Below are 26,527 nucleotides of genomic sequence, written 5' to 3'. Positions count from 1 at the left end.
AGTTCTAGAGTCTGAGAAGTCCAAGATCAAGGTGCCAGCAAGACAGGTTTCATTCTGAGGCCTCTTCTCACGGTGTCTCACTGTGTGCTCACATGACCTCTTCTTTGTGCATGTGAAGAGCAAGAGAGCAAGCTCTCTGGTATCTCTTCTTATATGGACACTAATCCCATCATGGGGGCCCCACCCTCATGACCTCATTTAACCCTAACCACTTTCCAAAGGCCCATCTCCAAAGACCATCACACTGGGAATTAGGGCTTCCACATATGAGTTGGGGGGGGGGGGGGGGGACTCATTCAATCCATAACAATTGGCATGTGAATGAGATGATCCAGTAGAGGAGATAACTGATGATGGAGAAAGGGGGGATTGTCCTTGTGCCTACAAGGGTACCAAATCTAATGGCTCCATGAAAAAGTTGGCCTTAGACAGAACCAGAGGCAGCTGATCAGCGTATCTGGAGAGAAAGTGGAGTAGAAATAGCCATAGGTATGGCTTGGTGGGTCAGTGGAGGGGTTGGAGTTGGTGGCAGTTTTCTGAATGCTCCAATTTTCTCAGTGAAATAAGAAGCAAAGACACTGGCTGAGAGTAAGGATGGGGGAGAAGGCACCAGAGACTGAGGAGAGAAAGGAATTTGTCGTACAGGCTTCTGGGAGATGGGAAGGCAGAGCAGACTGGAGAAGAGTAGTAGAGTTGTTGGGTGGAGAATGGTACAGACAGACGAGGCGACATTATTGTTGTGAGTCTTCAGGGAGGATCTGGGAGCAGCGATGGGAACTGAAAAGGACCTGCCCTTTTCTACCCCGCCCCCTGTCCAGGGGTACAAGGGCAGGAGGGAGAAGAGCAGAAACAGGTGCCTGAGGGGAGAGCCAGGCTTCCAACAGAGCAAGAAGGAGAAGAGAATAGAAAAGAGGTTGGCAAAAATGGATTTTGCTGATGATGAATCTCAAGTTCCAGAGGGCATAGTGAGTTCCTGAAGGTTCCAGAAGGCACACTAGAATGGTTTTAGCAATTGGTGAGGAGTGAGAGGGACCTAAGCTGGCTTATTTAAACAGAGAATATATTTAATGACAGGATATTGGTGAGGCAGCTTGGGAGCTTGGAGAACCAAGCTTGGAAAACAAGCAGTAGCCAAGGGCAACACCAAAATCACATCACAGAACTAGACTAGTGAGGACACTGCTGCTGCTGCTGTCGCCGAATGCTGAACGCCATGGGGCCTGCACCCTCCCCGCCAGCTGGGGACCCCTTAAATTGCTCACCAAAACCCTCCACCTCTGTGCCTGTTCCCCTCACCAGCTCTGCTGTAGAGTCTGGGCGGGATGCATCTGATTTGCTGAGCTTAGCTCACATGCCTTTACCCTAGCTTCATGGCGGGCTGGGAAAGTGAGCACACGCATTTTCAGATTCTATGGTCAAAGTGGCTCTTCCTTCTATTAAGATGCATAAGGTGGATATGCCTTCCAGTGTTCTTATTGGCAACCACAGAACTTCCTCTCAGTTATACAAGCAGAAGGGGATTTATTACAGGATAGCGATAACTCACAGAAGTTCAGGGAGGACAAGAGAAACAGGCTTGGAAGCTACACAGCCAGAAAAATGCAGTGACAGCAATCCACGCCATGGTACAATTTTAAGGAAGCCACCACTGTGCCACCCTATCCACACCAAGTACACCCGGAATGAGACTGGAGAAGCTCCATCTCAGCCTCCCCAGAAAAACTAGATGTTTCTGCTACTGCCATCACTGGAAGAAAGTTCTAGCTGGCACAGCTGTTGCTTCAGGTTGCTCATTCCCATAGGCAAATCTCAGGCAAGAACATTGATTGGCAGAGCTCATATCACGTGGCCAGCTTTAAGGGAGCCTGGCAAACGTGGTGTTTGTGGAGTCTACCTTGAGAAGGTACAACTCCAAATGTGAGAACAGTCAAAGTAGAGAGAAGACGTTTGAAGGATGCTGTGCATATCTCTGAATGACAGATGCCCACTGCAGGGCAGAATTTTCCAAATGTAGGAAGAGGTTATAGATGCTGGGCAGCCAAAAAAATGACAAATAAAAAAAATGATAAGTAGCCACTATAAATATTCCAAGCCTCATTCCTCTCATGGCCCCAGAAGCAACTCGCAACTCCTTAAATTCATCATCCCACTAAAATGGAAGCTTTGTGGTAGTCCTTATTTTCGTCTGTTTTATTTACCAATGAATCCCAAGTGCCTGGCACATAACAGGTGCTTAATAAACATTTGCTGAATGAATTGAAGAAACTTATTTGTTGCATTAAAGACAGACAAAGCTTCAGGTGTAATGTGGGTTTAGAAAACCACCAGAGACAACTTTTAGCTTGATTCAAACACTTACAGCAGGAGAAGCAGCACTGTGAACGCTTCTCCCAACCACTAGGAATTAAACAGAGATTTAACATGACGTTGCAAAACTAAGGTCAAGCAGGAGGCGGGAAAGCGGGCACAGTGGCAGGAAATCCCAAACTAATGAGTTCACTGTAAGTTCATTACAAATTTAGTGATTGACGCCAGATGTAATTTCTGAATTTTCACTACTACATTAGCCATGTTTTATGATTCCATGCTATGAGCTGGAACATATTTTATAAATATTAAAATTAGCAGACATAAGGGTTACGATTTACATTTCAAAAAGATATCCAGTTTCCATAGCCCAGCTCAGTGAGCTCTTATCTTCCTGTCCCTTGGGTGGCAGATAACACAGGGGCAGTGTGACCCAGGAGAAAGAGCAGAGCACAGTAAAACACAGTTGAGACCTCTGATCTTTGCCTGAGCAATTCAGCCAAGAATTTCTGTAACTCACAAGGTATTATAAAATATTCCAGACCAGATCAACCTACTAGTTTACTGTCCCTGAATAAACAAAGGTCCCTGTGATAGCTTCACAGTCTCTGCTTAACTAATGATGACTCCCATCTTAAAGCGGAGTTTCATAGTCTAAGTTTCTCAAAAGGGGATTTATAAAACACAGTTCTGTGTGTCCTTGTTCTCTGCTTTGCTACTTTCACAAACACAGGTGTGGATTCATAAACGATACTGCGTTAGTCAGGTAACAGAAATCACTCTGGTTATTTTAAAAAGAGATTTAATACTGGAAATTAGGAGCCTACAAAATCTTTGAAACGAATATAGGAGTGAGCTCCAGGCTGGGCCTTTAAGAAAGACTCCCAGAAAACACCACCAAACTAGAGGCTGCCACCTCTGCCCCAGTCAACTGGCCACCGCTGGGACTGAGTTCGAGAACACACAGCTTAATGGGGAACAAGGGCTCTGGAAGCAGCCCCAAGTTCTCTGGTCTGAACAACTGAGTGAATGGGGATGCCATTTAGTACGACAGGGCACACCCTGGAAGGAACAGGCTGAGGAGGGGGCAATGCAGCAAGCGTTCTGTTTCAGTCACAATGAGTTGGAGACACAGGCGTTCAAGAGGAGATGCTGAATAAGAAGTTGGACATGCAAATGTGGGGACCAAAGGAAAGTATAAGCTGGAGACAAATCTAAGAGGTTTCGTATTACACAAGTCATGCTGCAATCTGCTTTTCTTTTATAGACTCATTTTACTCTTGAGACCACCGACTTCTTCAGAGACTGCTGCATTCACTTCTTGCTCTCTCTCTCTCAGTCCTCAAACCCAGGGCAATCGAGCTTCCAGCTCCAAAAACGCCACTGCAAGTGTTCTGAAACAGGTCATCCAGGGCAATCCAAGTCCAACATCGAACGGGTTTTTTCAGTCCTCTCTGCAACATCGGGTGTGGTTGACTACTTCCTGCTTCTTAGGAGGGGTTACGAACCATGGTCATGGGTCACCAGAATAACACTCGCCAAAGCAGATCCACTTCTCCTGTTCATCCCATTGGTGATTGGCAGACGCAAGACTGTTGTAGATCACGTGCCTCTTGATTTCAGCAAGGTATCTGAAGACCTCTCACAACATTCTTCTAGAGAAATGGGGGACAATAGCTTGGATAAATTCAGACGACACATTCAAAAGGGAGGTCCCCAGCGTCTGTGTCCTGAGCGGTGCTCTCGGCAAGTTGGAACCCCAGGCCAAAAGCACGTTTTAACTCACCGAGCTACACTCCAGTGGTGTGAGGAAACCAACAACCCCTATGCAAGCGCAGCTCAGACAGCCCTAAGCAGACAAAGCTTGTCGTTTTCCAGAAACAGAAACGAGCCAATCGTGTGGAATCTGTGATTTAACATAAAGCTCACACATTTTTAGGCAGCATTAGTACAAGCAGAATGTACAAAGGGGTAATAAATAGTCCAGATTTATTTCTTCTAAGTGTCACTGCACAAGGGACTGGATTGGAGGTATTCTGGATTGGCACACGATACCTGGAGCATATTTTATTCTAGAAATACATTTTGCCTTGACAAAGAGTGTGACTAGAGGAGCAGCGTGGTCAGCACAGCGAGGGACCTGTAACTGGATGCACCGAATACCGCCTCCTCCCCCCCTCCCCCCCCACCGCTAAGGAGTTTGTAGCCCTGGCTTTTTCTCAGGCCTCCCTCTCTCCAGGCCTGCCTAGGACTGGTGAAAGTCTGGCAAGTTCGCGGTAAGCGGTCAGCCGGTCCCGGGAGGCGCGGGGCTCGGGTCCGCCTCTTCAAGCAGCCGCTGTGGGAGCGCGAGGGGACTTCGGGCCATCGTTTCAGGCCACAGACAGCACTTCAGCCCTAGGAAGGATTCTAGCCCGAGTCTGGGCGCGCGGGCGGAGGCGAGGCCCGGGAGGGGGCGGGACCAGCAAGGGGCGCCAGGCCTGCGGGCGGTGTGGGTGCGGGGCTGGGCGGCCAGGGTCAGACCAGGGGGAGGGGCCAGGGGGCGGGGAGCGTGAGTGTGTGCGTGTTGGGGGACCCAGGGTCGGGCTACCGGGCGGGGCGGAGGCCGAGGTCGAGGCGGGGCGTGGGCAGAAAGGGGAGCCCGGCCGGTGGGCGGTGTGCGTGGGGGGTGCGGGGGGCGAGGCCAGGGTCAGGCCAGGGGGCGGGGCGGAGGCCGAGGCGGGGGCGTGGCCGCTTCGGCGCCAGGCCGTGGGGGGGCCGTGGGGTCGGGGGGTCGGTTGGGAGGGGGCAGGATCAAGCCAGGGGGCGGGGCCAAGCCGAGGCCGGGAAGGCGGGGCGGGTTCCCCTTGGGAGGTCCCGCGACCCGGTCCGCGGGCACGTCGTCGGCGCGCCTGGACCGTGCGGGAGAAGCTGCAGGAGACCATGGCGCTGCGTGCGGCCGTGTTCGACCTGGACGGGGTCCTGGCGCTGCCGTCGATCGCCCGCGCCTTCGGCCGCGCGGAGGAGGACCTGGCGCTGCCCAGGTGAGGGGGCGCGGCGCCCGCGGCGTGGGGGGCGGCATCCGTGCCCAGAAGTTGCCTCTCAGGACTTTCAGCCCTGGTTTCAGGTTGCTGGAGGGCGAGAGCCCTGAGAAAAGTTCACACAGTTCCCGGGCCCTAAAATACCAATGTCTATAAGAAGATCCATTGTCTTTCTCGTTGCTAGGAAGTTAAACTTCTCTAAGGACTCCAGAATTGCCCTCTAGGTTGAAAGCTTTGCCTAAAGTGAGGAATTACTCGCTGAGCTGTCTGCTGCCTGCTTAATTCTACATAGTGGAATGAGTTTTAGGGACGCGCGCTGAAGTTTAGAAGAGACGAAAGTTCTGTGCGTTGCAGGTTTCCTTATTAGAGCAAACTAGATAAACAGCCCCCAAAACTAATCACGGAGCAGTAGTCAACTAGGAAGCATCACCAGTAAGCGTGATGTTCAGGAGATCTCAGTGACATCAGAAAGTATGTTATAATAAGTGAAGAGAACAAACCCGTCAGTCAGACTGTAAAACTTTACTCCATGGTTTCAAGTATGAAAAAAAGCTACATGTAGAAAAATGTCTGGAAAATACAAAAAAAGTCCCTGGGATGGGATTATGAATGATTTTCTTTTCTACTTCTTTGTATTTTCCAGTTTTTTTACTTATGAACATATGTTACTCCTACAGACAGAAGGAGGGAAAGCATATTTATTTAAAAAGTTAAAAAAGAAAGAAAGATGACCCTGGCAACACCCAGGGAAGAGTGAATTCTAAGTGACTGGCAAGAATAAGGACCAGGGTGGAAGCTTTGAGAGTTCTGCCCCATCTAAGGAATTGTAGAATTCTTGTGATACCAAAGGCCAACATGGCTTTTTAACCTGTTATACTATGTAGATTGTAACAGACTGGTGTCTGCAAGCATGCCAAGCCAAAAGGGGGTTCAAAATCTACAGCAGCCCTCACTTGCAGATGTAGAAATTGAGGCTTAGCCGGGGGGGGGGGGGGGGGGGGGTTAACTTGATCGCACAATAACACACATAGGTGGCTATGGAACCAACTTTTCTGCTTCCCAGTCTAGGATTCTTTTCTGTCTGGTTCATTGTGACTTCCCACCGCCCTTGGCAGTTGTTCTGGGAAAGATGTTAGTCTGTGGGGAGTGAGTAAATACATCAATTATGAATACTTGTGAGGATACAGGTGAATATTCTTGAGAGTATATTTGTGAGTGTACAAGTCACACGTATACAAGTTTACAAATGTGGGGTATTTAAAATAGCAGTGGTCTCTGACTCAGACCCAGATTAAAAATCTCAGTTCCTGTCACTTACTGCTGAGTGATTCTTGCTTAACCTGTTTTAGTCAACTTATCGAAGATCTTAGTCTTAATCTTAAAATAAGAAAATACCTTCCTCTTGTAGGGAGGAAGAATTATTCTTCTGCCCTCTAGGTTCTTCTGGCTGTTCTAAGAATTAAATTGACATGAGACAGAATAACAGGAGAAAACCAAAGAAATTTAGTAACGTGTGTACATGGGAGAAACCCAAGAACACTGAGTAACTTGCCAAAATGGCTGAAGTCACCACCTTAAATATCATCTTCAGCTAAGGACAAAGGGGGATGTTGTGGGTAGTGGTTTAGGACTTCAAAGGACAAGGTAATTTACATAGAGATATTGTTGGTGTCGCAATCCAATGTACACATCAGGATAGATGCGGAGAGGGCTGATGGCCACTCTGAGTTTATTATAACCAGCATTTCAATATATACATAGCTTACAGCTGTTAAACATACACAGGTGTTCTGGATGAAGTGATTAGTGAATGCCAAGAATTCTTAGTGATTTCTCAAGGAACCCTCCCTCAGCCTCTGTTTTGATATTATCATGTTATTGCTGTGCTTGTATATTTTTATCTTGGAGCAGGCAAGGCCTCCTAGGCAATGGCTCCTCCTGCTCCCGATATCAATATCGTGTCTCCATCTGTGCCCCCAGGCGACCGATGCCTGGCTTAGGTTGCCTCCCCCTGGAGGTCTTACCCCTCATTGGCTAACTGGCCTTCTCACCTCCAGGTCACAGTTTGTTGGCAAGCCCTTTCCAGTGATTATTAACCCTTCCTGCGTCAGGGGCAGCTACAGATAGGAATGCAAATGTTTGATAAACATGTTTGCTGAGCCATCTATAGACATCGAGAGAGAACTTTGATAAAAAATAGTGGCATAGTGGTTAGGTTCACAGGCTCTGCTTCGTGGACTGGGGTTCACAGGTTTGGGTCCTGGGCGCCGACCTAGCACCACCCGTCATGCCATGCTGTGGAGGCATCCCACATAGAGTAGAGGAAGAGTGGCATGGATGTTAGCTCAGCTACAGGCTTCCTCAAGCAAAAAGAGGAGGATTGGCAACAGATGTTAGCTCAGGGCCAATCTTTCTCACACACACACACAAAGCCCTTGCTAGGTGCCTTCCTGTCTGCCATACCTATAATTATCTATGGTGATACCTCCTTTCTGGAACAGGCCTTCTGTCTTAAATTCTTTTAGGCAGTTGGGGGAAGGTCAAAGTTTCTTTCTGAATCTTTTGTTCTTAAAAATAATCAAACCAGAGAGACATATTTTGGGATGATGGATTCTGCTCCCCACACCCTAGAAATTTTTATGAGAGTTAAATTAGGTAGCATGTAAGGTGGATGGGCAACTGTGTTCCTGATACATTTCTTTTCTTTTTTTTAAATATTGGCACCTGAGCTAACATCTGTTGCCAGTCTTCTTCTTTTTTTTTCCCTTCTTCTTGTTCCCAATACACCCCAGTACATAGTTGTATATTCTAGTTATAGGTCCTTTTGGTTGTGCTATGTTGGACACCCCCTCATCATGGCTTGATGAGCAGTGCCATGTCCGCACCCAGGTTCCGAACCAGCGAAACCCTGGGCCGCCGAAGCAGAGCAGGCGAACTTAATCATTCAGCCACGGGGCCGGCCCCTGATATGTTTCTTTATTTACAGAAGTCTCATGCATTTGCAAAGTGATGTGTTGGACACACTCCCTTTATCTAGTGTGGCACTGACTTACACACTCCCATTGTTGAGATTGTTCCCAGCAGCCATAAAACAGGTTATAGCAAAGCTAGCTGACACCAGAAGGTCAGAGTCCATGACTTTGACCTTGTTAGCCTATGGAGTCTGTGAACCAACCATGAAGGTGTTATCAGAAGGTGAGCCTGAAGGGCCTGCCTAGCACTGGGCATTTTCAACAGGCTTGGCATCGGTATGAAAGCTGAGTCATCTACAGATAGCCAAACTCCAAGATGAAGGCAGTGCCATAAGAGGTGCAAAGTTCTTAGGTGATTCAAAGGAGGGAGAGATTAGGTGAGGAAAGCCTTAATGGAGGCAGACCCTGGGAAGATTGACAGGAGGTTGGTGGGAGAGATGTGAGGGGGGAGTTTTCCAGGTGAGGGGAACAGCATGAGCAAAGGCTGGGAGGTGGAAAGCATGGCATGTGCACAAGTACACAGAATATTCCAGTCTAGCCAGACGGGAGGGGAGTCGTGAGAGAAGTGGGGAAGTTGGTTGGGCCTGCATTGTAATGTGACGTGAAAGGCAGACTGAGCATGTACCTGCTTTGATAGCCGGTGACTCTCTGAGGAGCTTTTGAGTTGGGGTGTGGAGGGAGTAAAATAGTTGGTGCTCTAAATCAAGGTAGCTAATGCTTGGGGTGGGGGATCAAGTGCCTTGGTAGGAAGCAGGAAGCTGATGCTCACAGTGAGATCTGAGAGCTTGGCAGCTCGGAGGGGGAGCACTAGGGAGCAATGGCAGAGGTTGGAGCTGAAACAAACAAGACCTTCTTTGAGCCGGCAGTTTGCAGGGTCATTGGCACAGAAGATGAGGAATGTCGGCTGCAGGGCCCAGGAGAGGAGAAAGGAAGCCTGTGAGTTGGGTGCTACAGCCGTGAGGCGAGGAAGGGGTGAGGGTCCTAAACATCTGTAAATACCTGTCTGAGAACAGGGCGATGGGCCCAAGCAGCTGTCATGAACTCCAGAAGTGGAGAGATGGTTGAATACCTGGGGTAAAACGGGGAGATGCGGATTCCTCCAGCATCAGACGGTGGAAGGAGAGAAAGGGAAGCTCAACTCTCCTTTGTGGTCATCCAGACCAGGGTGCGCTGAGGGTTAGGGGACTGGAGATGGTGGTTACCATGGCAACTGAGGCTGACAGGATCTGGAGGAGCCAGGGTGGTTCCCTGAGATCCAGATCTGACGTGTAGACAATTGTGTGCTTCGGTTAATACCTTCTCACACAGCTTCATTGTGGAGGGTCTGCCCACTGCCACTGGCCTGAACACTGGGGATAAAGTGCCAGTTTCATTCAGAAATGTGTACTCTAGAACCTGAGGTGCTTCCCATGTGCAACGTTCAGTAAATATTTTTGAGCAAGAAAAAGAAGTGATCAGCAAATACAGAAAGAGTATTTGAGAACCGGGACTTCTTATTCGTATCCCAAGTACTATTTCGGGAAATACTTATTGAATGCTCCAGGAGCTTCTGGGGAGGTTCCCAGATTCGCAGTAGCTTTTCACACCTCTGGGCTTTTATGAATTCTCTGAAGCATCTTTCCTCTTTTTAAATTTCACATATGGGTTTTAATTATACAAGTAATAGAGATGAATACATTATTATGGAAATATTCAAATGCACAGAAACATGTAGAGTAAGAAATGTAAGTCCCTCTTCACCTTTCCCTATTCCTCGCCCCATCCCGGACATAATCATGGTTGATACATAGTTCATTTATCCAAAATCAGCGTTTTTTCATAATTTTTTCATAATTCATAATTCAGTACAGCAAAACCTGGCCTAACTTCATTTGACCACAAAATCTGACCTGACCTCATTTGATAGCAAACCTGATCTGACCAAGCATGAGTCTGTTTGTCATCATTGTCTGTCCTGCTGTGACTAGTCACACATCTCACTGTAGAAATATTAACAAGTTTGATTGAGAGGGCTGCGCCAGACCTCCCAGAGGTGTTACTTCATTTATGACATATCCCCCCTTGCAATCTGAAAAATTCTGACATTTGAAACTCATCTGGTTCTGAGGTTTCAGATAAAGGATTGTCTGCGTGTTGCTTGTTTATATGAATTTGCAGACACATTTATGCAAAGATTGGTAGGTAGGTAGATTAGGAGATAGGTAGGTTTAAAAAAACAAACAATAGGATCATAGTGCACATATTGTCCTAGGTCTTAATTTTTTTCTACTAGATTTAATTATTTTACTTCACTTAACAGTTGGACATCTTTCTGTGTCCATTTCCGTATATCTGCTTTTCCTTTTTTAACTGCTCCATAGTATTCCACAATATGGAAGGCCATAATTTATTTAAACGTTTTCCCTGTTGGGAGACATTTAGTTATTTCCGAGTTGTTACTGTTACAGTGTCATTGCAATATTTCTGTAGGGTAGTTTCCTAAGAGTAGTTTTCTACACCGGCTAAAAGTATATTTACATCTCAGATATTGATAGATCCTGCCACACTGTTCTACAAAAGCTGTCCCTATGCTGACAGTACCCACGAAGGCCAGCCCTGGACCCTCCCTCCAGGGGAGATGACCCTTCTCAACTTTCGCCAGTTAGATCTGTGAAAAATGTTATCTTCTTGTGTTAGTTTGCGTTTTCCTCTTCACTATTCATTTTTATTGGCCGTTTGTATTTTTTTCCTTTAGTATTAATCTGTTTATACCGTTTGCCCATTTTTGTATTGGATTGTCACTTTCTTCTTGATTTCTAGGAACTCTTGATTTCTACCATGGTGTTTTATGTTTTCAACTTAGCGTCTCATCTGCTATTTCTTCTTCTTTCTTCCCCCTTCTTTTTCCTGTGTTTACTTGAGTTGATCAAGCTTTTCTTGGGCTGGCCCGGTAGTGCAGCGGTTGAGTTCGCACATTCCACTTCTTGGCGGACCGGGGCTCGCCGGTTCGGATCCCGGGTGTGGACATGGCACCACTTGGCACTCCATGCTGTGGTAGACGTCCCACATATAAAGTAGAGGAAGATGGCATGATGTGAGTTCAGGGCCAGGCTTCCTCAGCAAAAAGAAGAGGACTGGCAGTACTTAGCTCAGGGCTAATCTTCCTCAAAAAAAAAAAAGTTTTTCTTTTTTTTCAGTTTTCCTTGGCGAAACATTTTGTTTCTAGTCTTCTTACTGATACTGTTTCTAGACTCCTTCAGATTACTTATGGTTTTTTAATGTGCATATATAGTAACATACTGTTAACATAACCTTTTCTGTCAGCATGCATGTTTATTGCTATCTGTATTTGTTGTAATAATGAGGAATTTTTCTGATGTTTGTCCTGGGTTCCTAGCATAGAGCTAAAAACCCTTAGAATTTCCTGAGTGATCCATGCCTTTGTTATGCTAATGAGGCAACTCATTCGGGGGTCTCACAAAGCTTCTTGATGGGGGCTGGTTGCCGGAAAAGCCAATGGAGTGATTAGAGGGTTGGGACTCTGGACCAACCAGACCTCTAGGGAGGGGTGGAGGCTGGGGATTGAATCAGGTGGCCAATGATTTACTCACTCGTGCTTGTGTAGTGAAGCCCCAGTAAAGTCACTGGACACTGAAGCTCAGTGGAGCTTCCTGGTTGGTGAGCACATCGATTTGCCAGGAGGCTGGTGTGCCCTAGTTTCACAGGGAGAGGGCACAGATGCTCTGCGTGCCCTCCTGAACCTCGTCTTACGTGTATTGTTTAAGATAAAACTGTAATGGTAAGAATAGTACTTTTCAGAGTTCTGTAAGTTGTTTTAGTGAATTATCAGACCTAGAGGGTTGTAGAAACCCCAAAATTTGCAGCCAGTCAGTCAGAATTATGAGTGGCCTGGAGACCCCCTGAGACTGCAGCTGGTACCTGAAGCGAGGGCAGTCTGTGGAGGGCTTGCCTGTAGCCTGTGGGGTCTGTGCTCCCTGAATTGAGTTGAATTGCAGTCCTCTTGCCTGCTGCTGGCGCGTTAGAGTAGAAACACAACAGTATTCTGCCCCACACGGCCACACCCAGATCAGCTTAGCTGTCCTTCCTTCCAGCCTCTCATGCTCACTCACACCAGAACCTTCCACAGGCAGGTAGAGTACTTTGCCTTCAGTTTTATCTTAGGACAAATCCGCTGCTTCCAGCTGCTCTGCCTGATACATTGTCAGCTATGAATGTAGGTATTAGGTATGTGAAGAAGCCCTTTGGGGGCGAAGAACGACAGTGACTTCTTTTCACATGTTGGGGCTCTTGTTTTCCTCCCCTCTCTCCTTTTTTTTAATCACTGTGTTCCAGTCTGCCTTCCAAGGTGTTCTCAGACTTTCTAGTCTGATAATTTATATTTTCTTGGTTTTCTAAACTATTAAAGTTGTTTTTTAAAAAATCTTTTAAGGATATCTTTTGTATAATCTCAGTGGGATTTTAGGCAGAAGGAAGTAGACACCTGCTCAGTGTGCTGTCTTGATACAATCTCCACTCGCTTAGTTTTGCCTGTTTTGATGCTATGTCAATCAGTGTGTAAAGGTTTGTGCCCTTTGTCAATATAAAAGTGCCTAGTAGGGACTGCTATTTTCTAAAGGGGTCCAGTCAAATTAGACTCTTACCAGGAATATCAGAGAGTTCCAGTTTCTCCACATTGTCATTAGTACTCAACATTGTCAGTCTGTTTCAATGTAGCCATTCTGGTGGGTATATAGTGGCATCTCATTGCGGTTTTATTTGTATTTCCCTGATGATTAATGATGTTGAGCTGCTTTTTGTATGCCTATTGGCCGTGTGGTGATTCTCCTGAGTGAAATTCTCGTTTGTCACTTGCCCATTTTTCAATTGGGTTGTCTTTCTCTTATTGATATTTAGAATTTCTTTATATATTCTTGATACAAATCCTTTGTCATATATGTATGACATGCTATATATGTAGCAAATAAATTATATTGCAAACATCTTCTCCATGTATATGGCTTACCTATTCACTTTCTTTTCTTTTTTGTCTGAGGAAGATTCACCCTTAGCTAACAGCTGTTGCCAATCTTCCTCTTTTTGGTTGAGGAAGATTGTCCCTGAGCTAACAACTGTGCCAATTTTCCTCTGTTTTGTATGTGGGATGCCGCCACAGTGTGGCTGCCAACAAGTGGTGTAGGTCTGTGCCCAGGAACTGAACCTGGGCTGCCAAAGCAGAGTGCACCAAACTTAACCACTAGGCCACGAGGCTGGCCCCGTGTTCACTTTCTCAATGATGTCTTTGATGAACCTGAATTAAGAAGAAGGTCTTAATTTTAATGATATCTATGCTAGTATTTTTTCTTTTATGATTAATGCTTTTTGTGTCCTTTTAAGAAATCTTTGCTTACCTAAAGGTCCTGAAGATATTCTGCTTATTTTTATTTTATTTTATTTTATTTTGTTTTTTGAGGAAGATTAGCCCTGAGCTAACTACTGCCAGTCCTCCTCTTTGTTTTTGCTGAGGAAGCCTGGCCCTGAGCTAACATCCGTGCCCATCTTCCTCCACTTTATATGTGGGACACCTACCACAGCATGGCATGCCAAGCGGTGCCATGTCCGCACCCAGGATCTGAACTGGAGAACCCTGGGCTGCTGAGAAGCGGAACATGTGCTCTTAACCGCTGTGCCACCGGGCCAGGCCCTATTCTGCTTATTGTTAGGAGCTGGATTGTTTTAGCTTTCATGTTTAGGTCTGTGATCCCCTTTAAAATAATTTTTGTATTTGGTGTGAGGTAGGGGTGAGGTTCCCTCTCCCCACTTATGGATATCCAATTGTTCTAACATCATTTGTGGAAAAAAATCTTTTCCACTTTAAATTTTGGTAGCTCTTTTGTTGAAAAATGAAGTGACCATATATGTGGAGGTCTATTTCTGCACTCCCTATTATGTTAGGTCAATATATGTGTCTATCTTACAATAATACCACCTTGTCTTAATTATTCCAGCTTTATAATAAATCTTAAAATCTTGTAACATAAATTCTTCTTATTTGTTCTTCTTCAAGATTGGTTTGGAGTCCAGCCCCATGGCCAAGTTCACATGCTCAGCTTTGGCAGCCCAGGGTGTTGCCGATTCGGATCCTGGGCACAGACATGGCACCACTCATCAGGCCACGCTGAGCTGGCATCCCACGTGGCACAGCCAGAGGCATTCACAACTAGAATCTACAACTGTGTACTAGGAGGCTTTGGGGAGAAGAAGGAAAAAAAAGAGATTGCAACAGGTGTTAGCTCAGGTGGCAATCTTTAAAAAATAAAAAAGATTGGTTTGGCTATTCTGTGTCCTTTGTGTTTCCAGATAAATTTTATAATCAATGTGTCAATGCCCACACATAAATACAAAGCCTGCTAGAATTTTGATTGGGAGTGAGTTGAATCTTAAATCAGTTTGGTGAGAACTTTTGTCTTAACAGTATTAAATCTTCTGATACGTGAACTTAATATGTATCTCTCCACATATTGAGGTCTTTAATTTCTCTTAGTTTTGTAGAGGTCTTAAACCTCTTTCATTAGATTTGTTTCTGTTTTTTTTTTTTTATGCTGTGATAAGTGGTATTTAAAAACATTTTATTTCCAATTGTTTCTTGTCATTTATATATATTTTTTGTGAGGAAGATTGGCCCTGAGCTAACATCTGTTGCCAGTCTTCCTCTTTTTGCTTGAGGAAGATTGTTACTGAGCTAAGATCTGTGCCAGTCTTCTCTGTTTTATGTGGGATGCCACCACAGCGTGGCTTGACAAGCAGTGCTAGGTCCTTGCCTGGGATCCAAACCTGCAAACCCTGGGCCACCAAAGCAGAGCGCACAGACTTAACGACTATGCCACGGGGCTGGCCCCCGTCATTTATTTTAAACCATATCTTTCCTGTTCTCAAGTTTTTAATTTTGATCTATCTTTATGTTGACTGGAAATCTTTCTTGATTTTTTTTCCCCAGGAAAGGCATGTGATGGTAAACTGTTAGTTTTACATGTCTGAGACTCTGTTGCCTTCACATATGGAAAATAAGTTGTCTGGGGATAGCATCTTTTGGCAATTGTTTCTTTTTAGCTCACTATCTAGTGAGTATTGCCCCACAATCTTCTGACACTTAAGATTGTAGAATAGAAGGCTAATGTCAGTCTGAATTGTTTTTCTTTCGTGTGTAATCTGTGTTTCTACACAGAAAGTTATTTGTTACACTTTTTTATCCTAGGAATGGAAACGTTTCCCCAGCATATGTCTGCTGTGCTGCTTTTTTCATTAATTTTACCTGGTACTTGGTGAACACTTTTGATCTAAGGACTTAAATTTTTCTTCAGTCCAGAGAAATTTTCTCCCATTATTCCTTTGACTGTTGCTTCTCTGATCTGTCCTTCTGGAATTCTTACTGTTTGTTTTTTGAAGGAATTTGTCCTTCACAGGTCTTATCTTTAATTACTTCATCATTTTACTCTTTGTTCATAGAAAATTTATTGTATCGTTTGATTCATTAATTTATTTTTCATTTACTTTTTTATTAAAGATTGGCTCCTGAGCTAACAACTTTTGCCAATCTTTTTTTTTTCTGCCTTTTCTCCCCAAATCCCCACAGTACATAGTTGCATATTCTAGTTGTGGGTCCTTCTAGTTGTGGCATGTGGGACACTGCCTCAACATGGCCTGATGAGTGGTGCCATGTCCACATCCAGGATCCAAACCAGGGAAACCCTGGGCTGCCAAACCAAAGCATGTGAGCTTAACCACTTGGCCCTGGGGCCAGCCCCCACTAATTTATTTTGTGTAATAGCCATATCACTGTTCACTGTTTTTAATAAGCACCCTTAAAATTTGGAATTCATGTTTTCCAATCCAACAATGTTCTTATCTCAAATTGCTTTTTTATTGTTATTTCTGCCTAATTTTGTTATAGATACATTGGTATCTCCTTCCTCTATGGTTATATTCTTCCCTCAGTTCCTCTTCCTTAATTAGCCTCCATTCTCAAGGCACAAAAAATAGTTTTCCATTTTCTTGTCACTCATTTAGTGTGTTACATTTATTGGTTTATAGGTTGCCTCCCTTGTTCGCCTTTGAGCTCCCTAAGAATAGAGTCTTATTTTTCCATTTTATATCACATCATTTAGCACACTGCCTTGCCTGCCTTAGGTGCTCAATAAAAGATTGATGAGTTAAATTGTGTATTGCTTCTTAATGGTGGCAGATGTGGAAGGGCATGAGAGGTTTTTTGAGGTGATGAAGATGTTCTAAAACTGGAATGTGGTGATGTTTGCACAATTTTATAAATTTACGACAAACCGTTGAATCATTCACTTAAAACGTGAATTTGATTTTATATAATTATAATTTAATAAAACTATTTAAAAAAAAGGTTGATGGCAAAGGTGTGGCAGAGCCAATGCTGTTACTGGAAAGTTGAGGAAGGCCTGAAATAGAGGAGTATATCTTTTCATATTTTGTCCAGAGTTGATAATTGTTACCTGAAAGAGTGCTAGTCAGATAAAAGGTAGTTGGCTGTTATCAGAAATGAAATTCTCTTGAGAGAAATAGGGCAGTGACCACTCTAGCTACTTCCTGGAACAGGCCATCTATTTTAAATTCTTTTAGGCAGTTAGGAGAAAAGTCTAAGTTTCTTTCTGAACCTTTTGTTATTAAAATAGTTAAGCCCAAGAGACACATTTTTGGGTGGCAAATTCTGATCCTTCACGTTCCTGCCTTTGAAACTTCAAGAAGTTTCACAGTCCAGAAGCTGAGTTGGTGGATTGTTCCATCTCACCGAACCAGTCTCTCAGTCCTGATGATAGGTCAGTCCAGTTAAATTCATTTCAGAAGGCAGTGATGCACCTGGGCTACCAAAGTTCAGCCTATATTGTATAAGCAGGCAGTCAGGTATTTAATAAGAAGCATTTGTGTGGAAACAAAAAGAAAAAACAATGTTAATGGTTGGAGCAAATTATAAACCAGTTTCTGAGCCCAGGGGACAGCCAGTCAAGAAGATTTCTAGATATCAGGATCAAAGCATCTTTTGTTGTTTGAAATGTCTCTGATGATGTCATCAGGGGTTCAAGTATTTATTTGAGTGCTTTACACTGCAACAGGCATGAAGATTGTCTAAACATGGGCTATCTTGGTGCTCTCACTTACATTTATATCAAGTTGTTCAGCTTCAGTTTGCAGAGCTTCAGGAAAAAGGGTGGTTCCAGTTCTCAGTGATTCCAAATGAAGGGGATCGAGTTTGGAGATTTGTAGCCAGGTATTTCAGGAAACTGGAAGAATTCAGGCTCCTGTCCAGTTTACAGGTAGAAAACTGAAACCTTGAAGACAATTAACAGAACTAGGATCTAACATTCTCAAGAGTGTATTATAGTTTCTACTGAAACAATTTTTCTCCCTAAAATCATCCTCATTTTTACCAAAGATAACCAAAGTAAGACTCTCTGATTTGCAAACCTAAGTCTAATTTCAGTAAACTTGGCCCAATCACTTATATAAGTACAGCAAGATTAACGTTTGATCATATTGGCTCTTTTAAATCTGCTTTGCTGTAACTTTTCATAAGGAATCTCAGATTGAACTTCAAAGGCCTCTCAAGGCCAGGAAAGCCAAGCCAAGGACTTGTTATCAGACTCTGCCTGCAATACTTGTAGATTTGGGTGAATTCTTCTCTTCTTGAGGTTCCCAAAAAGATCCTGGGGTTCCTGCACCTGCCAGGAGGTGACCTTCTTTACTTGCTTGGTAAGGTTGCTGTGAACCCTTTAAGCAAATTACCAGGCCAATATTTCCTAGTGGCTTTATTTGTTCAACCTTTGTCCTTAAAGATATAGATATAGAGTCAACCTTTGTTCCTTAAAGCTCTCTGGTCATATTCTAGTCTATGTATGTCTCTCTCAAATGTGATATTCCAATCAAAGCTTTGGTAATATAACCATTGTTTCCAATTGTGTCCTGTTATAAGAGAACAGATTCTTATTGAACTTATACAAATAACTATATTGCCATGAAAATAAGAATACTCACTGAGAGTTTCTGAATTCTGGAGGGATAATGTAGGTAGAAAAAAGATAAATGTTACAATTCTGTTTACAAGAGTATAATTTACCAAACTGCTGTAAGTCATAGCTTAAGAGAAAAGAGAAAAGAGTCCCTTAAATCTGAAAAAAAACCTTAAAAAAATCAGCAATATTTCAAACAAAACTCATAAAAATTATAATCATCCTCATCAGTTCATTCAGTCCTATATAATCAACTCTTGATCTTTTGTTAGCAGTTTTATAAAGCCATCAGTTTCTCCTTTAGAGTTCCATAATTTTTTTTACCCAGCTCAGTTTTATGATCTGCAAGTTTATCAGAAACCTGTATTCTAGAGTAAGTGTCAGTGTCCTTTCCATGAATCTCTCTGAAGATGAAATACATCTGCAAAAGCAGAGTAAAACAACAACTATCTGCAAATGACAAAAGACACAAAAAAGGCAATTGACAAAGAAACTTGGCTATTCTGTGTCATACAACACTTCAAGATAATAACTAGAATTATGGCTGACAACCAGGACAGATCAGAATTTTTGGAATGTTACATAATTTTCTTTTTTTTTCCCCCCTTTTTTTAAAAAAAAAAAGATTGGCACCTGAGCTAACATCTGTTGCCAATATTCTTCTTTTTCTTGCTTCTCTCCAAAGCCCCTCAGTACGTAGTTGTATATTCTAGTTATAGGTCCTTCTAGTTGTGCTTTTTGGGATGCCATGTCAGCATGGCTTGATGAGTGGTGCTGGGTCCACACCCAGGATCCAAACTGGTGAAACCCTGGGCCACCAAACTGGAGCATGGGAACTTAATCACTCAGCCACGGGGCCAGCCTCTGTTACATAATTTTCTAAAACACTTACATCAATAACAGTTATCCACATAATATCATAGATCACTGTGAAACAATGCTTAGTTATCCATTTAACTATCATGACAGTTAAAGATTTTGAGGCCAATGCAGGAAATTAAATAGTTGTAAGAAAAACCTTAGCACCTGTGATTTAAAGACCTGCTAAAAACAATACAGGAAATTTATTTTCATAAAACATAAAATTTATACCCTTCTGGTAGGATACTCAAAGAAAAAAAACTTTCATAATCTTTTTATCAAGAGCAGACTAAAAGTTCAAGGAAATTATCCTTTCTAATTTTGTACCAGATTACTTTTGATATTAAAACTCATTTACTTAATTAGATTTACTTCAATCTTAGCCAACTTGACCATGCACAACTCTTTCTTCAGGGTTCCTTCTCCACAAACCTTCTATAACTTTCTTTTTACATTCAGAACTTGTCCCATGCCTTCCTTTTTTTCCCTCCTACTACTTTGGGACAAATTTATCTTTGTTAACAAAACAGACAAAAATATTTCCATTCTTTATACCTTCTTTACTGAAAACATGTATCTTACTTTCCTTAATACAAAGATGTTTTCCATATTAATTTTTAGTAGCTTTAATTACATACATTAATTAGAATGTTTTAACCCTTATAGACCTTAGTGAAAACTAAACAGTAAGCAATTATGAACTTTTATATTGGCATTCTAAACACTTTTCATAATTTCTAGAAATTTTCTTCGTCATAGTACAATTTTTAATAAAATACATGTTTACTAATAGACCCAAACATCTTTTAGTTTCTTTGTAATAGGAAAGCAAAAGTAGATAAACTTAGACATGTTTAGCAATAACGTTTCAGTATATTTTCTTATTTGAAAATGACCGAGGCATTCAATGAATTTTCTATCATTTAATTTCATCTGGCAAAACTTCAAAGTTTCAACTTACAAGAGAAGTTTTGAAAGTTATCTTAAATATACATGCCATAACACAGAAAAATGTCACCCAACACTTTTATCCTTTTCACATCTATTTAGTTTACTCATTCTCAATAATTATTTAGATTGCCTACAAAACTTCATGAGATATTGGGCAAAATTAGCTATCATTTTAAGTTATTATTTTTGCTAACCAGTTTTGTAATAGAGATAACATCAGTTTATTTGACCAATAAATGTAGAATAAAGTCTGCATGTCTGCATCATATCCAATGCTAATAACTATCAGGACATGTCCATTTTAATCAAACCAACAATCTTAAATAAGATTTTATTTACCAAAGATTAATTTATATCATGTTAACTTGAAAGACATTTGGGTTAGTTGCTGTTACATTTAGAAATAATTTACATAAGCGCTTACTTTAAGCCAATTGAGTAGAGCTCTTTAGAAATTATACCATCTGGAGGTAAAATATCACTCATATATAACATATGTATAGACGCACATACACAGACTCCACAGCTGTTGTTGTAAAGTTACTGCCGTGAATCAGGTATAGTAATATAAGTCTCCCTAGATATGAATCTAAATTTTGTTTTAAGCATTTTTACTAATATTTGTGGGGAACACACTTAAGATGCTAGATTTTTGGCATGGGTGCTCTTATGGCTGTTTTTCTTTCCTTTTTTCCTTTTTTCTTCCTTCAGTCTTAGGAATTGGTGATGGGCTAGATATTTCCTGGAGAGTTTGCAAGCTCTTTGAGATAAAGGAAATGGGTGGAATCTGAGCTGCCTCTGGAGCTGCATTTCCAGTCTTGCAAGGATAAAAGAGGTTGACCCACTGTTCCAGCTACAGTTTTTCAATTTAGAAGTTTTTCCAATTTAAGGATCCATCCTCTGACCTTTGACAAGTAGAATCTTAATAGCTACTCAAACCAATAAGCATTTATGGCTTAACTATGGATGCAAGAGGTGTCCTAAAAAGGGAGTGTGAAAGAAGCACCTCTCGTAAGGTCCAGGAAGTTCACTCCCAAAAATAGTCCAGGAAAGCAAAGACTTCTGCACAGGCGGTAGTGCACTAGCAAGCAGTGAAGGTTGAGGCGACAAAGCCCCCCAGTGGACTGGGATCCCCCTCTCATGACAAACTCCCCTGAGGGCTGATAAGCTGGACAAAGAGAGTATGGTACATGCATCCTCTAGATGGCAGAGACCAAAGAGGTCACAAAGCCAAGCTCTCAAGACACAGAACAAGACAAAAAACCCTCATCTAATATGCACAGTAACAGCTTTAGCTAAGCCTTGAGTCTCTCAGAGCCAAATTTATACCTAGGAGGGAGGTGCTGTGGAGTTGCGGATTGCATATGCTTTGCAGAGTACCTTGCTGCACAGACATTTTCTTGAGGTTGGTGGGGGTGAACCCTTGACTCTTTAAAGATTTCTTTGTTTCCCGGTTCGAAAGCTCAAAAGGAGCCCAAAGTGGCCATTGTAATTTTAAATTATCTGGGGTTATCTTGCCAGCTGTTTATAGTGAGCCCCATTTTAGGGGGCTTTTCCCAAGGTGGCCACAACAAACGAGGTGATTTCTAAAGAGTTTGTTACAATCACCGAGAAACTCAGTCCCCAAACAGCCAACTTTAGCAAATAAAACAGTCAGACATAGACAAACATCAACAGACACTGAAATCCAATACTCTGGGACTCTAACCCGATCCTTTGAGTGCCCTGCAGCTGTAACCCTTTTGTATTGTCTCCATTGAACCCGCAATCCCAGCCTTGGGACTTTAACCCAGCAAAAATCTCTCCAGTGGGGCCTCTAACCCACGATCCTAATGAGATATTAGACAGTTTTAGGCACAGGTGCATTTTAATGAGCACACTCACCAAAAAGACTTCTGATCCTGGAACTGTTTACTTCTCCCAAAGGAAAAGAAAATGCCTTGGGGCTTGGAGTGCCACAGCGGAAGTGGGAATCCAGTCAGTTGAGCCTCTAGACCAGATTGTCTAGGCGGCCACTTAGGGTCCATGAAAAGACCCCACACCCTGCCTGGGGCTCCAGAGCCTTGGGCCGGCCATGTCAGGACCTTGTCCTTTCGTGGTTGCCAATTGTTACCACGCGAAATTGGGGCTCACTTGCCCAATGCACATAAACAAACCAATTAATTACAGCATCAGCCTTTGGGAAAAGAGATCAGCCTTATTCTGTGAAATCAATCTGCAGGGAGACAGGGGGCATGTGCCCTCTGATCTGTCTCTGTAATTCAGGATTTGGGGCAAAATTTAAGAGGTTAGGGAGAATGGGCTGGCACACAGCAATGCTGGTGGCACAGGCTTTGATGGGTGGGCCTCAAGCATTTGTGGTAAGGTTTTGAACATTTATGATAGGGTTCTAAACATACATGGTGAGTGGGGAAGGAATTTTAACACGGGTTCTTCCTGAATGAGGGACCCCTCGCTTCTGATTAGAGTTCGACTTTCAAGTTCCACTCGTGTCCCCACACTTGGGTTCCTCAGGAAGGAGGATCTTTGGGTCCCTGGTCATTTCAGGTCAAGATTTCTTCTTTTGCACATGCCCTGGCTATGTGTCTTTGCAGATTTTCTGAAAGGCAATTCTTAATCACTCTGTTGATAAGAGATGGGATCAGTTAAACTGGTCCTGGAAGGCCTCTGTTCAGTCAGGTGGCAGCCTCCCGTCTTATTTTCTGCCTTTTTATCTATTCACTAATCTCAGAAGGTAATCCATTTACAAAAACTTTTGAGGGTCCCCCCTGGGTTTAAGTAATTCAACTGTGGCCCTTAATTTTAAACATGCTTCTTAAATGACCTTATTTAATTCAAAGTTCCTGATAATTATCATTATTCTAAATCTAGTTTCTGTTCTCTATCCAAATTTTGTTTTTAAGTTTTTCTACTAATATTTGTGGAGAGGAGACTCAAGATGCTAGATTTTGGGCAAGGGCACTTCTGTAGCCATTTTTCTTTCCTTTTACTGAATAGTTCTAATTGCAAGATGGTGTTTGAATTCAAAGACCCCTTCTCAGGCCTCACCTCAGGCCCCAGTGGGTGTTGGGGCCACACTGTATTACAAAAGAAAAGGTATGCCCCAACACCTCCATAAAATCCCCAGTTACCTGTGAACATCCTAAAGGACCAGAGGGAGCAGTGCCTCTTTTCTTCAGAGTCAGAAGACCCTCGTAGAGTTAACTTCTAAGGGGAGTTTGTTACAGTCACTGAGAAGCTCAGACTGCAATCAATTCAGTTTAGATAAACGACATTAATACACAATAATGTACAGTATAGTTCCACATATAGCATAGATCCTGATGCTAGCCAGACCACCAGGAGTACTCAGGGCCAGACCACCAGGAGTGACTCACAAATGAACCTTTTATCGTGTCTCTAATTATCTTGGGTGGTCCAGGCCCAAGATTTGGGACTCAGCCTGCCAGGATTCCCCAGAATACAAGTCAAACTTATATTTCCAGGGAATCAAAGCAGAGAGATGAGATAAGGGACAGTCACTTTCTTAAGGTTACTCCCCCAGAGCCCAGAAACGTCTTGATCCAGAAGCAGTTTCTTTTCACAAAAGTGAAAGCAGAACCAAGGAGCCTGTAGCGCTCCTTGGAAATAGGAATCCAATCAGCTGTCTCTAGACAGTAGTCTAAGCGGCAGGTTAGGGTCAGCAATGAGAGCCGCATCCTGCTGGGGGCTGCAGAGCTGTGGCGGGCGGTCACAGGACCACGGTCCCTTTGAGGTCGTCAGAAATTGTTTCCAAGCAAGCGCTCATTGCCCGACGCACATAGAAGCCAATACTTTGGCACCAACTTTTGAGAAAAGAAAAGCTTTATTGCAGGGCTGACTGGCAAGGAGACAGGAGGCAAGGCTCTCAAATCTGTCTCCCTGATCCAGGATTTGGGGCAAAATTTAAGGAATTAGGGGCAGAAGCTAACTGGCTGGTCTCGAATCGGGCCATGTATGGTAATCAAGCTACTTGGGCTGCTGGAAGCTGACTTTCCTTGTTGAAAGACTTCTGACTTCGTAAGGGACTCTGGTGGCAACATTTCTGAAGATTCTTGGTTCTGATGTCATCCTGGGCGGTGGGTTCCCACCTGGCACATGCTTGGGGCTGTCTCCGCTACTGAACACCAAGTTTCATTAATCAACAACATGTTTTAAGGAAGCAAAACGAGTTTAAGCTGGTCAATGTTTTATGCGCTGTTTCACTCTTACTTGGGAATGGTAAATAATTTTAACTGGCTTGTCAATTCCAGTCCATTGTAATTCAGGTGCTTGGAGCACTGTATTAAGAAGGTTTGTAAATCAGTGTCTAGACTCAGTGGAATAGGAATGTGGTGATGGGTTATTAAAATTGGCCAGAGTGCAGGGGAGCAGGGGTGTGTGTTTGCCACGTATGTGCCATCCTTTATCTGTCTGATGTCACCCAGCCAGCCATGTGAGTGTAACTGATCCACTATTTGGGGTGGGAAATTATCAAGAAGGTGGAATGGGATCTTTTCTTTTGTAATGTGGGGAAGGGAGCAGATAATTTTCTGGTCTTCCTCCCTCTGCGTCTGCTACTTCTTGGGGCCGTATATAAGGGATGAATACGAACCGAGGTGTATTATTTTGCCAGAGCTGCCGGAACAAAGTACTGCAGACTGAGCGGCTTCCACAACGGCTCCTGAGGCGGGAAGTCCAAGGTCAAGGTGTCAGCAGGGTTGGTTTCTTCCAAGGCCTCTTTTCCTCATCTTGTAGATGGCTGTCTTCTCTCTGTGTCTTTACACGGTGTTCTCTCTGTTCATGTCTGTGTCCTGATCTCTTCGGGACACCAGTCATGTTCTGTTAGGGCCCACCTGAATGGCCATATTCTGGCTTAATTACCTCTTTAAAGGCCCTGTGTCCGAATACAGTCACATTCTGAAGTACTGGGGATTAGGACATCAACGTGTGAATTTAGAGGGGCACAGTTCAGCACATAACACGAGAAAGCTTTTTAAAAATTAGATGAGGCTAAGATAAAATAGAAACTATATGTGCAGAACCAAAACCAAAAAAAGTAATTCCTTTTGAAGAATATGAACTAATAAGCAGTCCTTTGGAGCAGTGCCTTGTGCAAATGAGCTGAAAACAGTAATGACTGCCTGTCCAGTCTTGATTTTGTCCCTTAAGCGGCAAAACCGGAAGCACCTGCAGTTGAAGAGTCTCTGCTAGGTGGTCCCCGTGAGCAGCTTCACCTGTGAGCGTATTTATCATCTAGTTTGTGATCTCGGGCCCCAGCTGGATTGCTCCTCGTGGGCAAGGATCCCAACTTCCACCTAGCGTTTCCTCACCCCTGGCAGAATGCCTTTCTAACAGCACTTTGTCATTGGATGTAAATAGTGTCTCTTCCCTACACGTCGCCGTGATGAAGTCTGGACCGTTCATGATGTTGTTTCTTTGTGTTTTCCAGAGGCTTTCTGAGTGAAGCTCTGAACTTAAAAGGCCCAGATGAATCTATTGCCCGCCTCGTGACAGGAGAGATCACATTCTCCCAGGTAAGGGGACACCTCATAGACCCCCTTGAGAAGGTGTTCTGTGCCTCCATGCCCATCTCCTACGCTGACCATGAGCTCTTTGAGGGCAGTGCCGGGTCTGCTGCACCCTTTACCCCTTACAGCACTTAACTCACAAAACTGGGCTGGAGGCCCAGAGACACAGAAAGAGACACTTAAGACTGGCTTGTTGTCTCTTTGGGCCAACCAAAGGGACACACTTGAATGACTGGGAAACCTCCAAGTCCTCGAAGATCTATGCCAGGGAATTACAACAGCCAGAGTAGCTTTTTTTCCTCTTGAGTTAATGGTAAATAATTTATTATGTGGTAACATACATATATTACATTATGTGGTAATGTACATAATATAAATTTCCTCTTAAATTGTGTGATAAAATACACATAACATAAAATTTACTATCTTGATCATTTTTAAGTATACAATTCAATAGTGTTAAGTATATTCCCATTGTGCGACCCTCACCACCATCCATCTCCAGAGCTCTTTTCATCTTGCAAAACTGAAACTCTATATCCCTGAACAACAGCTCCCCATGCCTTCTTTCCCCTGGGCCCTGTAACCCACTGTTGAACTTTCTGTCTCTATGTATTTAGCTCTGCTAGGTACCTTATATAAGCAGAATCATACAATATTTGTCCTTTTGTGACTGACTTATTTCACTTAGCATAATGTCTTCAAGGCTTATCCATATTGTAGCATGTGACAGGATTTCCTTTTTAAGGCTGAGTAATACTCCATTGTATGGATATACCACATTTTCTTTATCCATTCATCCATCCATTGACACTCTATTTGCTTCCACCTTTTGGTTGTTGTGAATAATGCTGCCGTGATCATGGGGATGCAGATATGTCTTT

The 26,527-nt window shown here is 43.3% G+C and overlaps 1 protein-coding gene across 1 annotated transcript in view; it reads left to right on the top strand.

Moving 5' to 3' along the window:
- Nucleotides 1-5,108: 5,108 nt before the first annotated feature.
- EPHX2 (epoxide hydrolase 2) overlaps nucleotides 5,109-26,527 on the top strand; it is a 69,532-nt gene continuing 48,113 nt past the window's right edge. The window contains exons 1-2 of the mRNA XM_046656847.1: nucleotides 5,109-5,327; nucleotides 25,565-25,649. Of these exons, the coding sequence (XP_046512803.1) occupies nucleotides 5,227-5,327; nucleotides 25,565-25,649 (186 nt within the window). The 5' untranslated portion in view covers nucleotides 5,109-5,226. The remainder of the gene's footprint in view (nucleotides 5,328-25,564; nucleotides 25,650-26,527) is intronic.

The sequence above is a fragment of the Equus quagga genome, chromosome 3 (assembly GCF_021613505.1).
Source record: "Equus quagga isolate Etosha38 chromosome 3, UCLA_HA_Equagga_1.0, whole genome shotgun sequence".
NCBI classification, from domain to species: domain Eukaryota; kingdom Metazoa; phylum Chordata; class Mammalia; order Perissodactyla; family Equidae; genus Equus; species Equus quagga.
This window is presented reverse-complemented; position numbering and strand designations above follow the sequence as displayed.